Source organism: Balaenoptera musculus, chromosome 1 (genome assembly GCF_009873245.2).
Source record: "Balaenoptera musculus isolate JJ_BM4_2016_0621 chromosome 1, mBalMus1.pri.v3, whole genome shotgun sequence".
NCBI classification, from domain to species: Eukaryota; Metazoa; Chordata; class Mammalia; order Artiodactyla; family Balaenopteridae; genus Balaenoptera; species Balaenoptera musculus.
The window spans coordinates 73693887-73712667 of record NC_045785.1 but is presented as its reverse complement, the minus strand read 5'-3'; the positions used below and the strand labels follow the sequence as shown (position 1 = coordinate 73712667).

Genomic DNA, 18781 nt, shown 5'->3' with positions numbered 1-18781 from the left:
GAAAATGGATAAAATATTTTTTGAAGACGGGTTAAGGTGTGGTAATTCAGTGTAAAACTGTAAATTATCATAGGGCAATATGAGAATTCTGGACCTGCCTGGACAAGGAGTGTAGGAGAGGACAACAGGAAGTTAAAAAAAAATCATTAAACAGAAGTTACTCTGCATCAGCACAGTGCCTGACATATATTAGGTGTCCTATACATATTAGGTCAATAAGTGAATTTTGGTTTAGGCCTCAGGTAACTAAAATAACTCTCATTCTGGCCCATTACTGAATATGATCTCATGGTAATCCAAGTCTACCATCATGATTTCATGAATTGAATTACCATCTTCAGTCTTGTTTGAATTCATACTGAATGTTTTAATTATGTCAATATACAGTATACTGAACAAAGCTGGACCTGCTCTTGGTTTCAGCTTCATTCTAATAGTGATTTTTAATGAATAGTCGTAGCTTACGAACTATTACACACAGGTAAAGTTAACAGAATCTATAAACTTTTAATAACTGTATGACCTTATTAGTAATAACCTAATGATAAGGTACAAACTCCTTTTAAATTACATATATATGTTTAAAACTCAACATGGCAACAACGTTAAGGAGAATAAATTTGTGCAAAACAAACTTTCATAATTTTATCACTATGATACCAATGATTATCTTTTCTATATATTTCTTTCTTATCTTCATCCTTACACAAACCTCTTCCCCAGAGATGTATTATTAATATTTATTCAGTAAATACTGGTTTAAATTCAATTAATTTTTGCAATATCTGGATATTCTTCAAATAATGGACCCTCATGATACCTACCAACGCTAGAATATTTATACTGCTATCATGGTGCTTTTATTTAATTTTTAAAACTCAGTATGATGTGGCCTCTTATTAATGTTTCCCTGTAACTCTTCATATAGCTAAAATATTACTAAATTAAATGAAATAAATTTTTAACATTGACAATAACTTAAAAGTTTGGTTTAAAACAAACACACAGCATATAAAGATTTGAGGAGTGTAAAGTGTTAGTTACCTGAACCTTCCAATTCTTCTTAGATGTGAAAACATTTCACCACCAGGGACATATTCCATAACCATGTATAAATTAGAATTATCCTATGAACAAATAAAAAGGATAAATAAATCAAAATTATGAAACATTATTTTGCATGAAAATATTTTAAGATAACACCATGTTTAATTAGAAAAAGACAAATTAAAAAATCTGATACATTACTAACATTGGGAAATAGAGAATAAATGGAAAAGGCCCTAACTTTTCTACACTGGGGCACTTATTTTTTCCCCCCTGGTACTCTTGCCACAGATTAGTCTGGGATTTTTGCTGTTCCTGCTCTTGCAGGGAACACTTAACTCTTGAACAATTAAACACTGTGGCAATGACATAATGCTATAGTGTAAGCAAAAGTTAAAAAACAATTTGAAAAAGTTAGAATATTTACATTTTATGTACTAAATTAGGTCAGAGAGATTAACGATTTTTAACATCATCCTAAATACACAGATCTTCATTTGATTTAAAGAATAAAGGAGGAAAAAGGAAAAAGGCTAAAATGTTCCATATTAATCAATTGGTAGAGAGATGCCAAGTATCATTCCAAAAAGCTGAAAAGCTGCCAACTTAAAGAATAAACCTTGTGCAACTTTATGAGGCACTTGAGCAGAGGGCCAAAGATTGTTCTGCTTCAAATAAATGAAAAGGCTAGAGCACAAATTACTAAGTAAAAGATGACAGTGAGATTGCAGTAGCAAAGGTTCAAGAGAAGAAGGTATGTGGGTGTATTTGTTAGTATGAGTGTAAGATTTGCTTAATAAGATGTCACTATGAATTTTGATAAATTAAAATACTTGATTTTATAACACCATTTCATGAAAAATTACACATTAACAAAGTTAATTACACATTAACTTTAACAATTTCCTCAATAAGAATCAAAACCTTTTCAAATGTCACCTAAGTTTTTAAGCACAACAGGACTTAATTACATAAAATCTAAATATATTACTTTTTTGTTTATTCATTTTCTCCAGGTTTATCATATAGATTAGAATCCTATTATAGCTTTGTAATTTAAAAAATATGAAGTTGAAAATATCTCATTTAGATAGAAGTAAAATTTACCTTAAAAGAATACTCCAGTCGAACAAGAAAAGGAAAATTCACCGCCTGTAATATTCTTTTCTCATTCAAAGTATGCTCTATTTGCTTCAGTTTAACAACCTGTAATTGACCAAAAAAAGATTATATATTTAATGTATTTGAACAAAATTTAAAAGTTGTTATAATTTTTAAAGGAAAAAATAGTTTTCCATATAATAATGAACTTGGATAAACAAAATTTCTAGCTTAGATAAGGATAATAATAATAACTACCAAGTAGGCTTATCAGATTCAAATGAAAAACCTAACAGAGGTTTAAAACTTGGTCTTCGGAAGGTTAACTATAATTTTCAGTAAAGAAGCAAGAGCTAAGAAAAAAGGGACTCATAATAAATTACTTAAAAAATTAATATGTGAAAATACTTAGGTCCTAATGACTTATAGTCCACTAAAAGAGCTGGCACAAATTACTGTAATAAGTAGGTATTGATTTTAAATCTTGAGAAGATAAGCAAGAAAATTAAAGATTGAGGAAAAGTCAATAAAAAACAGGAGGTAAAAATGAACAATCTGTTAATTTCATAATACCTGAATAAATACAAGAACATTTGCACAGCCACAAAATATTGACAAAAATGACTATGTCTGTATAACAAATAAGGTCATATAGGATTAATCAAGCTTCCACTGGATTGTCTAATCAATCAGGTACATAGTAGGGAAAGAAACTTATCTTGACTTCATGAAGACTGTGATTCTATTCCACATGTGATTCTATTCTGAATTTAAGAAAAACAGGGTTTTGTATATGTGTAAATCATTAGGAAGTGGCATTTTTTCTTGACAGAGGCTTATTGTCAGTGTGGGGTAGTCACAGAACTCAAGAAGTTGAACATGAATAAGAAAGGTTATCAAAGATACCATCCATTATTAGGATATAAAATTATAGTATAAAAATAATGCTGAGTAAAGAATAATTGACTAAGAGTCAGAAGACCTGTGTTCTCTAGACCTTCTATTCAACCAGTTTGTGACACTGGAGATGTTATTTCAACTCGTTGGACCTCAGCTGCTTTTTTTCACCTGAAAACATGAAGTGAATGAATCACTATTGTCCACATTCTAACTGGTTACAGAACCAATTAGTCCATACTTATCACAATAAATTATATAACATTAGCTGGAGAATTATTGTTGCTTTGTGTTTACTTTTTATTAATAGACTGTTTTTTTTAAAGCAGTTTCAGGTTCACAGCAGAACTGAACACAAAGTACAGAGATTTCCCATATACCCCCTGCCTCCACACATACATAGTCTCCTCCATTATCAACATTCTTCACCAGAGTGCACATTTGTTACAATCAATGAACCTACATTGACCCATGATTATCACCCATTAATTTCACTGGGGTTCACTCTTGGTGGTGTACATTCTATGGGTTTGGACAAATGTGTAATGACATGCACCCACCATTATAATATACAGAGTAGTTTCACTGCCCTAAAAATCCTCTGTGCCCCACTTATTCATCCCTCCCTCCCCATCAAAACCAGGCAACCGCTAATATTTTTACTGTCTCCATTGTTTTGCTTTTTCCCGAATGTCCCATAGGTGGAATCATGTAGTATTTATTTAGCCTTTTCAGATTGGCTTCTTTCACTTAGTTTATGTATTTAAGTTTCCTCCATGTCTTTTCATGGCTTGATAGCTCTTTTTTCTTTTTCTAGCATTGAATAACATTCCGTTGTTTGGATATACCACAGTGTTTACTTTTATGTATTACGATATACTGGGTTTTTAGTTAGGCATAGACAATATGTTACCTTGTGAAATAAGTAATGAAAACTGTAACAGAGAGGCTTTCTGCATTATAGCCTTAAGCCAAATATGTGTGTATGTTGGGGGGCATGACAATTAAAATGAATCTAAGACATATGAGCTGGCAAAGCAAATAATGTTGGTTAATTTTTAAATTAATTTTTAAAATTAACTAATTAAATTTTAATTTACTTTTAAATATGCATAGCTACTACATGTAAGGCACAACAAGTGCAATAGAGATAAGAACAAGAGAGTATCTCCCTTCATGCTCCATAAAATTTACTTGAAAGTATGATGCATAAATATGAGAATAGCAATTTATGAATAACTGCCAAATAAGAGTTATGATGTTATAATTGTTCAGAGGAGAAATGTTTACATTAGGCCTAGTACATAATCTTTCTGAGTCCAAGATTCTTTATCTATAAAATGCTGATGATAATTATAATACCTACTTTGAAAGTGACTGTGTAGCACAATACATGTCAAGTGATTAACACAGTGCTTGACACAAAGTAAAAGCTCAATAAATGTCAATTGTTATTATAATCTATTAAAAAAGGTGAGAGTTCAGCTGAGTCTTAAAGATGGATAGATATCAAAGGTTAGAAAAACACAGAGGAGTAGTACAGTCTTTGGTAATGAAGTATGCCAGAATGGCAGAGAAAATTAACAAGTACCCCTGGGAATATAGTCCAGGTTTTATTTTCAAAATTCAAATAAAATTTATATTTACTTCTTAATATTTATGTTAATTTAAATACATATATTTAAAAGCACTTCTAAATAATTATTTATCAGCTGACTTTTTTTTAGCCAAACACTTGAGAAGATATTAATATAGAAGATAGGCCATGTATCATCACATATTACCCTGCACCACCCAGCAGAGCACCAAATACTCCTGTGAGTCAAGTTTCAATCAGAGAAGTAGAGAATAGAGGACATGTAGGAAAACAGTGTCAAATAAGCCTATAGTGGAGTCTGGAAGAAAATTATAAAGTGTTTGAAAGTAGGCTACAGAGTTCTGGCTTCATTTAATAAACATCAGGAAGCTTTTTGACTAAGTGAAATGATATGATATGGTAAGAAAACTTCACTGGCAACGAGGAGGGTGAATTAGTACAGGGGGAAAAGTGTGGGGTTGTGAAAATTAATTAAGATGCTATTGTGAAAGCCCAGTGAACATTAGTGAGAGACCAAACTGTGTGGTGGTAGAAAGAATCTTAGGGATAACAAATACATTTCAAAGGAAAAATTAAACACGGAGTGGAGGCATAGAAATCAGACAAAGCTTGTGCAAATTCCTAGTTCATCTTACTAGCTGTCTGACTTTGGAAAAATTACTTAAATAGGTTATGGGCTTAAAAGAAATTAATGTCACACAAAGTTGTTGGGAAGATTCACTGATACAATAATATAAAGTACCCAGCAATGCTAGACATATAGTAAGGAATAAAGAAATGTGATTTCCTTGATTTCTGCACTGATTTTCTTCCCCATGCTCCATACACTATAAGATAGAAGCCAAAAAGAGTTAATTGAAAGATTCATGGCAAAAAGGTTATTATGGAGTGTTATTTTATTACTTATCTTTAGCAAATTACAGTAAATAAACTTGAAAAAAATTCAGAACATAAACACTTTGTCCTAATTATGAATAGATCCAGAACATTGCCACAGTAGAAATGACTTAAAATGGCAGCTATTCTTCTGAGAAATGCTCTTTCACCAAGATTTAATCAATGAGTTAATCTTCTCAGCAACTTAGACAAGTCACTATCTTACCAAAAAAGGAATTTGAAACTTCCCTAAATACTTTAAAGCATAAAAATGGTATCTTTTTGTAATCCTTTTAATATTTTATGACTAGAGTACATTCTGTTAACATCTTAAGAAACAAAAAATATTAGGGACTATACAGATAATAACATTTTAATAATAGGTTTAATAAAAAAACATATAAATATGACATAGTATTGTGTCATCTGCCAACAGTGACAGTTGTACTTTTTCCTTTCCAATTTGGATTCTTTTTATTTCTTTTTCTTGTCCATTTGCTGTGGCTAGGACTTCCAATACTATGTTGCATAATAGTGGACAGAGTGGGTATCTTTATCTCATTCCTGATCTTAGAGGAAATGCTTTCAGTTTACCAGGGAGTATGAGTGTTAGCTGTAGGCTTGTCATTTTTGGCCTTTATTATGTTAAGGTATTGTTCCCTCTATACCTACTTTGTTGAAAGTTTTTGTCATAAATTGATGTTCATGTCAAAAGCTTTTTTGTCAAAAGCTTTTTCTACATCTATTGAGATGATCATATGACTTTTATTCTTCAGTCTGTTAATGTGGTGTATCACACTGATTGATTTGCGGATTCTGAACCATCCTTGCATCCCAGGGATAAATTCCACTTGATTGTGGTGTATGATCTTTTTAATATACTGAATTTGGTTTTCTAATATTTTGTTGAGGATTTTTGCATCTGTGTTCATCAGTGATATTGGCCTATAGTTTTCTTTTTTTATGGTGTCTTTTTTCGGTTTTGATATCAGGGTGACGCTGGCCTCATTCAATGAGGTCACAAGCATTCCTTTCTCTGAAATTTTTTGGAATACTTTGAGAAGGACAGATGTAAACTCCTCTTTAAATGTTTGGTAGAATTCACCCATGAAGTCATTTGGTCCTGAACTTTTGTTGTTGGGAGGTTTTTTTTTAAAATTACTGATTCAATTTCATTACTGGTAGTTGGTCTGTTCATATTTTCTATTTCTTCCTGATTCAGTCTTGAGAGAGTGTACTCTTCTAGGAATTTATCCATTTCTTCTAGTTTGTCCAATTAGTTGGCATGTAATTGTTCGTAGTAATCGCTTATGATCCTTTGTATTTCTGTGGTGTCAGTTGTAACTTCTTCTTTTTCATTTCTGATTTTATTTATTTGGGCCCTTTCTCCTTTTTATTTGATGAGTCTGGTTAAAGGTTCTTATCTTTTAAAGAACCAGCTCTTAGTTTCATTGATGTTTTCTATTGTTTTTTTCAGTCTCTCTTTCATTTATTTCTGCTCTGATCTTTATGGTTTCTTTTCTTCTACTAACTTTGGGTTTTGTTTATTCTTCTTTTTCTAGTTCTTTTAGGTGTAAAGATTAGGTTGTTTATTTGAGATTTTTCTTGTTTCCTGAGGGAGGCTTGTATCACTATAAACTTCCCTCTTAGAGATGCTTCTACTGTGTCCCACAGATTTTGGATCATTGCATTTCATTTTCATTTGTCTCCAGGTATTTTCTGATTTCCACTTTAATTTCTTCAGTGACCCAATGGTTGCTCAGTAGCACTACGTTTAGCTTCCATGTGTTTGTGTTTTTTGTACTTTGTTGTTGTTGTTGATTTCTAGTCTCATATAATTGTAGTTGGAAAAGATGCTTGATATGATTTCAGTATTCTTAAATTTATTAAGACTTGTTTTGTAGCCTAGCATTGATCTACCCTGGAGAATTTCCATGTGTGTTTGAAAAAGAATGTGTATTCTGATGCTTTGGGATGGAATTTTCTATATATAGCTATTAAACCCATCTAGTATAATGTGTCACCTAAGGGCAGTGTTTCTTTATTGATTTTCTATCTCGATCTGTCCATTGATGTAAGTGGAATATTAAAGTCCCCTACTATTAATATGTTACTATCAATTTCTCCCTTTATGTTTGTTAATATTTGCTATATGTATTTCGCTGCTCCTATGGTGGGTGCATATATATTTATAATTATTATTACTTCTTCTGGCATTGACACCTTTATCATTATGTAATGTTCTTCTTTGTCTCTTGTTATGGTCTTTGTTTTAAAGTCTATTTTGTCTGATATAAGTATTGCTACCACAGCTTTCTTTTCATTTTCATTTGCATGGAATACCTTTTTCCATCCCCTCACTTTCAGTCTGTGTGTGTCTTTAGATGTGAAGTGAGTCTCTTGTAGGCAACATATATATGGGTCTTGTCTTTTTATTCACTCAGCCACTCTATCTTTTGACTACAGCATTTAGTCCATTTACATTTAAAGTAATTATTGGTAGATACGTACTTACTGTCATTTTGGTAACTGTTTTCAGGTGGGTTTTTTTGGTAGTTTTTTTTTTTTGTTTGTTTGTTTCTTTTTCTTTTGCTCTCTTCCCTTGTGATCTGATGTCTATCTTTAGTGTTATGTTTGGATTCCTTTCTCTTTTTTGTGTGTGTATCTATTATAGATTTTTGGTTTGTGGCTACCAGGAGGTTTATATATAACAACCTATACATATATGTGGTTATTTAAGTTGATAATCTCTTAAGTTTGAATGCATTCTAATGACTGTGCATTCTCGCTTCCCCCCTGCTAAACATTTAATGTTTTTAGATGCCACAAAAAAGCCTATTATAACTAATAAATGATTTCAGTAAGGTTTCAGGACACAAAATTAATGTATAGAAATCTTTTGTGTTTTAATACACTAACAACAAACTATCAGAGAAATTTAAACAATCCCACTTACAACTGCATCAAAAAGAATAAAACACTTAGAAATAAATCTAACCAAGGAGGTAAAAACCTGTACTCGGAAAACTGAAACACATTGATGAAATAAATTAAAAATGAAACAAACAAATGGAAAGATACACTGAGCTCACGGATTGGAAGACTTAATATTCTTAAAATGGCCATACTACCCACAGCAATCTGCAGATTCAATGCAATCTCTATCAAAATACCAATGGCATTTTTCACAGAACTAGAACAAATAATTCTAGAATATGTATGTAAACACGATCCTGAATAGCCAAAACAATCTTGAGAAAGAAGAACAAAGCTGCAGGTATCATGCCTGCTGATTTCAAAGTATACTACAAACCTACAGTCATCAAAACAGTATGAAACTAGTATAAAAACAGACACATAGACCAATGAAACAGACTAGAAAGCCCAGAAAGAAACCCATGCTTATATGGTCAATTAATCTACAACAAACAAGGCAAGAATATACAATGGAGAAAAGATAGTCTCTTTGATAAACAGTGCTGGAAAAACTGAACAGCTATATGCAAAAGAATCAAACTGGGTTATTTTCTCACACCATATACAAACATAAACTCAAAATGGATTAAAGACTTAAATGTAAGATCTGAAAGTATAAAATTCCTAGAAGAAAACATAGGCAGTATGCTCTTTGACACTTGTCTTAACAATGTTTTTTTGGATATGTCTCCTCAAGCAAGGGAAACAAAAACAAAAGTAAACAAACGGGACTGCCTCAAACTAAAATACTTCTGCACAGTGAAGGAAACTATGAACAAAACAAAAAGGCATCTGACTGAATGGGAGAAAATAACTGCAAACAATGTATCTGATAAAGGGTTAATATCCAAGATATACAAAAAACTCGTACAACTCAACATCAAAAAACAACCCTATTGAAAAACGGGCAGAGGACCTGAATAGACATTTTTCTAAAGATGACATACAGATGGTCAACAGGCACATGAAAAAATGCTCAACATCACTTATTATCAGGGAAATGCAAATCAAAACTACAATGAGATACAACCCTACACCTGTTTGAATGGCTACTATCAAAAAGACACAAATGACAAGTGTTGGCAAGGACGTGGAGAAAATGGAACCCTCATGCACTGTTGGTAGGAATGTAAACTGGTACAGTCACTATGGAAAACAGTATGGAGGTTCCTCAAATAATTAAAAGTAGAACTACCATATAATCCAGCAATTCCACTTCTGGGTATTTTTCCAAAGAACATAAAAACATCAATTCAAAAAGATATATGCACCCCTATGTTCACTGCAGTGTTATTTACGATAGCCAAGATATGGAAGCAACCTAAGTGTCCATTAACAGATGGATTGATAAGAAGATGGAATATAAAATGGAATATAGTCAGCCATAAAAAAAGAAGGAAATCTTGCCATTTGTGACAACATAGATGGACTTAGAGGGTATGAGGGTATTATGCTGAGTAAAATAAGTCAGACAAAGGAAAACACCATATGATTTCTCTTATATGTAGAATCTAAAAAACAAGTGAACAAACATAACAAAACAGAAACAGACTCATAGATACAGAGAACTCAGAGGGGAGGAGGTGTGGGGTGATGAGTGATATAGGTAAGGGAGATTAAGAGATACGAACTTTAAGAGTTTACAGGATAAATTAAGAGTTACAAAATAAATGAACCACAGGTATAAAATACAGCATAGGAAATATAGTCAATAATATTATGATAACTTTGTATAGTGACAGATAGTAACTAGACTTGTCATGGTGATCATTTTGTAATGTATAGAAATATCAAATCATTATGTTGTACACCTGTAACTAATATAATATTGTAAGTCTATTATGCTTCAAACAAACAAGCAAGCAAGCAAATTTGAGACATTTTGTTGTTGTGCTAGCAATACAAGTATGCTGGTCACTTACCCTCTCTAAGATCCAATTACCTCATCTAGATAATTAGGGTAAGGACTAGTTGATATCTAAGAGCTCCATGCTCAGACTGTACAAATCAGAAGTGTAGAGTTCAAGGATGAGCTGAAGCTTGGATTAGAGTACACAGGGAGAGGGTATAGAACAAGAAAACAGGAAGAGTGGATAGTCCAGAGATTGAGATTAGCAATCGTTAAAGAGCAGACAGAAGGAAAAAATAGAACAAAACAGGAAAAGGCACATGAAAAAGAAGAGCCCAGAGAGGAAATACTATAATTAGGAGCATGGGGTTCCAGAAGTCCAGGGACAAGACAGTTTCAAGGGAGCATCACTACAGTCATAGGCTCTAAAAAAGTCACATAAGATGAGCAAAAAGAGTCCACTGGACTTGGTGATTAAGTCACTGGATTGGTGACCCATGGTAGTGCCATTTCAGTAGAGTAGCAAGAAGCAGGAGATAAACAAGGAGGCAGCTAAATTGTTGTGGGTTGAAGAATTAAAAGGAAGTGAGTTGGCGGATAGTGATTAAACTATTTTTTCAAGAAGCATGGTTAGAAACGATAAAGTGAAAGACGGCAGTAGACAAAGATGCACAAATGTGTGTATGGGTGTATTTAATTTTAGAGAGACTTAATCCATTACTACTTTTCATGTTAGAGGTTAGTTTTGTTTTTTGTTTTAAAATAGAGGTTGGACTAAAACCTCAGACCAGTCTAATGCTGTGCTGTCCAATATGGTAGCCACTAGCCACATGTGGTTATTTAACACTCGAAATGTGGCTAATTTGAATGGAGATATACTGTAAGTGTAAAATAAACATCAGATTTTGAAAACTTGGTATGAAAAAAAGAGTATGAAACATCTCAGTAATTTTTATATTAATTACATGTGGCAGTGATAGTATTTTAGATACCTTGGGCTAAATGAAGACCTATTAATTAAGAATAATTTTAACTATTTCTTTTTACTTTTTAAAAAATGTAGCTACTAAAAAACTCAAAATGACATATGTGCCTCACATTATATTTCTATTGGATAGCACTAGTTTACCCACCATCTGTAACCCTGATTACTCATTCAGTACTGTTTCCTCCACATTTTCCTATCTGTATCCCAGCAAGCAAAAATGTCATTCTTGAGTACATAATATCTGTAAGATAACAAATCAAGATTTGCCATTTTTCTTTTACTTTCCCTTAATCGTGATTACTAGGAAAACAGAAGCTTAATATTTAAAGCGTGAATAATTCAGACACCTTGATTCATTAGATAACACTAATATATGATAAACGCTTAAAATTCATTTTTTAATTAATTAATTTCTTTTAGCTATAACTGACATGTAACATTATTAGTTTGAGGTGTATAATATAATGATTTGATATTTGTTACAGTATGCAGGTTTTCAAATTTTTCCCTGCTTTAACTTACATTTTAAATTAAACAACTCAATCATGTTAAACAACAGGGCTTCAACTATCAATTAAAATAAGTCATAAAATAAATCACTAAATTTCTGTTACCTCAATCTAAGGATCAAGTAATTGGTCCCTGCATTTTTCCACAAGGCAGAATGTAATAGAGATGCCTGTTCTTTACATATAGAATTCAATATTTTGTTAGCAAACATATATATACCTATTATGTATAAATAATTATTGAAATAATAATGTACTCCCCTACACTCAAACTATTAATTGTGTGTGTCATATAGTCACAATAAAGAGGAATGCAAATTAAACGCAACAATAAAATTATCTGAAGGTGTCAATGGTAAGTTATTCTATTGCATGTGTTTAATAATCTAGCAGATAAAATTTACTCTTCAGGTAAATAACAATGAATACACTAGTATCATTTTTTTAGATTTCACATATAAGCAATATTATGTGATATTTGTCTTTCTCTGTCTGACTGCTTTACTTAGCATGATAATCCCTAGGTCCATCCATGTTGCTACAAAAGGCATTATTTCATTCTTTTTTATGGCTGAGTAATATTCCATTGTGTATATATACACATCTTCTTTATCCATTTATCTGTTGATGGACATTTAGGTTGCTTCCATGTCTTGGCTACTGTAAATTGTGCTGTTATAACTATTAGGGTGCATGTACCTTTTCAAATTATGGTTTTCTCTGGATATATGCCCAGGAGGGGGATTGCAGGATCCTGTGGTAGCTCTATTTTTGGTTTTTTAAGGAACCTCCATACTGTTCTCCATACTGGCTGTACCAATTTACATTCTTACCAGCAGTGTAGGAGGGTTCCTTTTTCTCTACACCCTCTCCAGCATTTATTACTTGTAGACTTTTTGATGATGGTCATTCTGACCAGTGTGAGGTGATACCTCATTGTAGTTTTGATTTGCATTTCTCTAATAATTAGCAGTATTGAGCATCTTTTCATGTGCCTGTTGGCCATTGGTATGTCTTCTTTGGAGGAATGTCTATTTACATCTTCCACCCATTTTTTGATTAGGCTGTTTGTTTTCTTGATATTGAGCTGTAATAAACTGTTTGTATATTTTGGAAATTAATCCCTTGTCAGTCGTATCATTTGCAAATATTTTCTACCACTCTGTAGTAGGTTGTCTTTTCATTTTGTTTATGGTTTCCTTTGCTGTGCAAAAGCTTTTAAGTTTAATTAGATCCCATTTGTTTATTTTTGTTTTTATTTCCATTACTCTAGGAGATGGGGCCAAAAAATATTGCTGCAATTTATGTTAAAGAGTATTCTGCTTAGAGATTATCATAATAAGTGAAGTAGGCAAGACAGAGAAAGACAAATATCATATGCTATCACTTATATGTGGAATCTAAACAAATGATACAAATGAATTTATTTACAAAACAGAAATAGACTCACAGACATAGAAAGCAAACTTATAGTTACCAAAAGGAAAGGTTGAGGAGGAGGGATAAATTGGGAGTTTGGGATTAAAATATACACACCACTATATATACAATAGATAACCAACAAGAACCTGTATAGCACAAAGAACTATACTCAATATCTTGTAATAACCTATAATGGAAAAGAATCTAATAAAGAATATATATGTATATAACTGAATCACTTTGCTGTATACCTGAAGCTAACACAACATTGTAAATCAACTATATTTCAATTTAAAATGTAAAATTTTTTTTAAATTCCAAAAAAAAAAAACCCAAACCAATGAATACACTAACCTTCTGCTTATCTAAGATCTTCATTGCATAATACTGTTCAGTGGCTTTATGTTTCACCAACATGACTCTTCCAAATGAACCTGTTCCAAGGGTTTTTTTCCTTTCAAAATCTTCCAGCCCGGCATTATTCTACATATACATGAAAAAATAAACTTTAAAATTAGAAATTTTTATAAGAAGACTATGAAAACTATAATAGATTTAATGATATGCTATCAGAATAGGTAATTTATAACTATCCATTTAAAAACAATACAAAGAGACTACTGAAATTGCAGATTATTGGTTCTATTTTTCCCTTTGAATAAGAAAGGATCTAATATTTGAGAAGAGACTTACATCTTAAAACAAAGTATAATAGTAATGTGAGGACGTAAGATCCTCAGTTTAAATATGAAAGGTCATATTCTAATATGAATTCATAGTATTGGACTTCTAATAAATTAGCTCCATATTTTAATAATTACAAACTGACCAGAAGTATGCAATCATGGAAGCCACACAGTCTTAGTGCACTTACAAATAATTATAATGAATAGATAAGCTGAGGATCAGAGTCCTTTCACTAGAGTTACCTCTGAAGAAACACTGTCTTACTTCATTTCTATCCTTATATGAACTAGATAATAACAGCAGGAGAGATACTAATGGTTTTCTCTCTCTGATGTGATAATAACCCAGTATTACCTAAAAAAGTAACAATAAGGTAAAAAGAGTTCCTCACTCCCACAAAGATAACCAAAAGTCGGAGTCCCAGAAGAATAATCACTCTCTTTCTCCTTGAAAGATGCTTTGTTACAAGCAAACATCTTTGTTTGGCTTTGACTATAGCATAGAAGCAAAGAATTGGAGGCATCAATCTATTGAATTTGTTGCTGCCACAACAAAATGAAAATTACTAGGAACAAATTATGTGCTAAGTGGCACCAAATAGTAATTGCTAACCCATTTGTTTAATAGGTTTTCATTATAAACATCTTCATGAAAATCTTGGAAAAAATATTTCCAAGGGACATTCTGTATAGCATTAAGCTTGAGAAAAATGTGATGCAATATGGTTCTTTTATAAGTGAGGAATTTGGATTGCTACTGGAATTCACTGTAGTTGGACTTGATCTTTTGCAAATCAACCTTGCCTTTGGAGACACATCATAGCTTCTTACTGAATCATTAAGGAGAAAGCAAGTAACTCTAAGTTTTTATTTATAAAACTTGTTTTCATTCTTATTTCTAATAATTTTAAATTGCCATGAGATTCTGTATGAATACAGAAAGAAAAAGTCCTTATAATTCTGACTGAATTAATTATTTAATTTTATGGATTAATATTTAATTTTTGGTTTTATCAACAACAATGGATTGAAATGTTTAATAAAGTTCCCAACTAAATAATGAAAATAAACATCATTAATAGACAACAAAACATCTCTTTCTGCTAGTCACTGCTTTTCATACAAATATGCCATCCTCCTCATAAATTATATAGCTCATACTCTATATCTTGGTAATGGCATCTTCATAAAACATAACATTTTATTTAGAATTAAATATTTTTTAGTGAAAAAAATACTTCAAAAGGATTTTTATGCTAGGAAAAAAGTTTTCAAAATTTCACCTACTATTAAAGGTCATTAATTATTTATAAAAATAAATTCAAAAAGAGTTTTTGGCAAGTGTAGATGGCTCTTTTTATATACAATTTTTAGATCTTAGTTAAGATCTAAAGTACTTAAATTATATAGAACTTAACCCATCAAAACATTTATGAAAGGATCCTAGAGTACTTAGTATGTTGTCAGTAGCCAAGTATTTGTGATTCAGAATTTGAAACTGCACAATATGATCCCTAATTGTCATAATTAATAAAAATAATAAATATGCTATCAAAGGCATAAATCAAAATTACTAGAATATTAGAAAATATCAAGAGTTTGTAGCAACTTGGAATTAGTATCAAAATGTATAATCAGGTATTACATCAGAAATTAGTTCCTTCTCCAATTTAGGTATACATAAAATTATTAATAAATCAAAACATAATGTTATGGCAAAATTCTCACGTTCAGCTTATATTCATTAACGCTACTTGAAAATTAAACTTTCTGAAGTAGTAAATTATTTAGGTGAGAATCATGATTTTACTTAAAGCAAGATTTTTAAATCATAGAAAATTTTAAATGTTCCTTACCGGAGCAGGATTTTCCCATTTTTTTAAAAAGTCTTCTTTGGCTTTGGCTAGAAACTCTTTCACTGAAAATATATTAAAAAAAAAAACAAAAACAAATTTTGACTTCTAAGAATATTTATACTACATACATAAATACATTACACATAAATATACTTGCTTAAAAAACACAGACTTAAGTCAACTATGGTTGCCGTGAAACATGTATTCACAACCATGATATACTAGAGAGCTATTTAGTTACTCTAAAGAAGAAGCAGTTTCTCCAGTTTCTAAGAATATCTAATACTGTTCTCTATGGAGGTCACTTTGATAATTTCAAATTTAATAATAAAAATACTGTTCCTGAAAACATACCTGAAAGTAATGAAAAAAGTTAGAAATCAATATAGGACAAAATACTTATTGTAAATAAATAAGCCAGCAGATAGTAACAGAGCCTTTAAAATAAGAAATAAAAAATCTGGAGAATGTCAATTTGTTGATTTGTGGAGTTTCAAAAATAACTGACTTTGATAAAGGGCTGTTTTCAGGTATAAGGATTTATATTATTAGATTTGTATCCTCTCTACTAAAGGTAAAGAGAAAGGGAAAAACTACAGACTAACACAAAGAATAGCCACAAAGACTTAAAAATAAAACAGAACAAACCACAACCAAAAAACCCAAACAGCTTAAAACTCTCATTCTAAATTTGGAGCAAACGAAATGCCTGAATGCCTAATTTATAATATAAACTAAAGTAAAGCAATTCAAAATCAGATGTTTATATAGTGATCAATAATAGCCACATTATTTTATAGAGCTGTGGTTTGAAGTTTTAGATTTGATAAATGATGAATCATTTAAAAGGATTCCTCTTTTTCATTGTCTTCCCACAAAGTTATTAACAATGACTTCTGTTTACAAAATAACTTCAGGGTTTATAAACAAATAGGAAAAAAATTCCAGAGAGATGAAATGGCATTAACAAAATGTATTATTTTTCCCATAGTTAGGTTTGAGAGAGCAAAACCTAACTACACAAGAAGTAATTATTTTAGCCTTTCTTTTTTTTGGGGGCTGGGGAGTTCCCAATATTCCTCTCATATCTGAATCTATAAATAAAGATGAAAATAGGATTTAAATAGTGTTGAAATAGTAAAAGGCTAAACAAATGGCACAGTGGCATTTATTTCAGAAGTAATAATAAGAATGATGGTAATGATGATAAAAAGACAAAAGTTCAATGAGGGGTTCACAAATACTTTAATAAGATCTTCTAATGATGCAGTAGTATTAAACTGAGGCATGTAAGATATATTGTAATTTCCTCCTTTACCCCCACTGAAGTACCTTTGGCAAAATACTGTTAAACAAGAAAGCTGTTGGCATTTTAAGTGCTTTGAGATTTCAAAATGGTGTTAACAGGCACCAACAGCAGACATTAGTTTTTATGTAACACTAGTGTGCATTTCTGAAGATATTATTTTACTACTTTATATAAACTGTCACTTGTATTTTGCAAAATACTCTCAAAATACCTATTTTAGAAAATTTGAGAAAAATAATTTTTAAAATTAGAATCTTTCCATTGTATGAAAATCTCATTCACCAAAACAATGAATCAAATAATTGCAACTAATTATGCAAATATGATCTAATTCTTCCTGGGGGTGGATTTGGGGGTGGAAAATTATTACATTTTCTTTGAGTTTAGGAAGGTTCAAGTCATCCTACTTCTAAAAAGTTAATATACTAGTTACAACTGAAGAAGAGTGGTTTTATAAGATTTTTTTTTTTTTTTTGCATGAAACAGACATCTGCACATGCCATTGACTTGGAAACGACAGCTATAAAATAAATTAAAAACATAATTTATTGCTAAATGCAACTGTGGCTTTTAAGAAACAACTTGTGATTCCCAAAATATACCTCTGATTTCTTTTGAAAAATATTTTTAGTTATTTTCTATCTATAGAACTTGCACATCAAGTTGCAGCATAAACTCTCCAGATGCCTGCATGAGTACAGATAATTTGAAGACATGGAAGAAAATCAGGAAAAGGAAAAAATCCCTAACATCCTGTTTCAGCTTCTCCTGTCACTTCTTGCTAATTGGATCTTGAGTTAAGAAAAAAGTAACTGGTCAAAGGAAGGACTGGCAGTATTTGCCAAAGATGGTAAGTTGAAGGAAAATTTCCTTTTTTCCTGCTTGGTGAATAAACTAAAGGAAAAATTTTAAGTACTACTGAATTTCATGCACTAATAGGATATTCAGGAAAATCTTTGAAATACTCTCTGTACTCATCAGTATTCTGAGTTTACTGTCAAGTAACACTGTAGAAAGTAAATAACAGTTCTCATAAAGGTCTTATATGAAAATTATCAGAAATGGTATGAATTAAAGATGTTAAATTTTGCAAATTATTTCAACAAATAGATTCCCTTTTAGAGTAAGGATAAGCATTAATTATAATGTCATTAAATAATTCCACAAAGACAACTCTGTTCCTGCAACACTTTTTGTCACATAAGTATACATATACACATGAAATGTCTGGTTTATATGTGTACTATTTAGATGCAAAGATGAACACAGTTAACTCTTTGTAAAAATATTGGCTAACCAAAATATATACCTTATAAATATAAACACAAAAAATAAAATATTTTATAACATGCTAGATTACGAATAACTCTAAAACAATAGGCAATCTAGAACCACATGTATTTGCTTTGGATTTTATTATTTTTACACAGTGGTGAATTTAACTTTCTAAATGCTTTTCTCTAGTTATTTTTAAAGTTTATATCCACTGACATAAGGTGTTGGCAACTAATTAATAAAACGAGTGGTGGGAGAGAGCCAAATTCAAACACTGCAGCACATTTAATCTGGAGTTCCCTATAAAGCATATACTTGAAGTTCTCAATTGTTTTCTTGTTGTGTTCGTATATAAGCCATATCTACATTTACACTCAATTTAAACCCTTGTGA

At 31.2% G+C, this 18781-nt stretch overlaps 1 protein-coding gene across 6 annotated transcripts in view; it reads right to left on the bottom strand.

Moving 5' to 3' along the window:
* The window catches only part of PRKACB (protein kinase cAMP-activated catalytic subunit beta), a 148830-nt gene that overhangs the window by 38848 nt on the left and 91201 nt on the right, over positions 1–18781 (bottom strand). For all 6 annotated transcript variants that reach the window (XM_036869146.1, XM_036869115.1, XM_036869156.1 and 3 more), the window contains 4 exons: positions 15805–15866; positions 13617–13745; positions 2155–2253; positions 1045–1127 (listed from right to left, as the gene is read on the bottom strand). In XM_036869146.1, coding sequence (XP_036725041.1) covers positions 1045–1127; positions 2155–2253; positions 13617–13745; positions 15805–15866 — 373 coding nt within the window. The remainder of the gene's footprint in view (positions 1–1044; positions 1128–2154; positions 2254–13616; positions 13746–15804; positions 15867–18781) is intronic.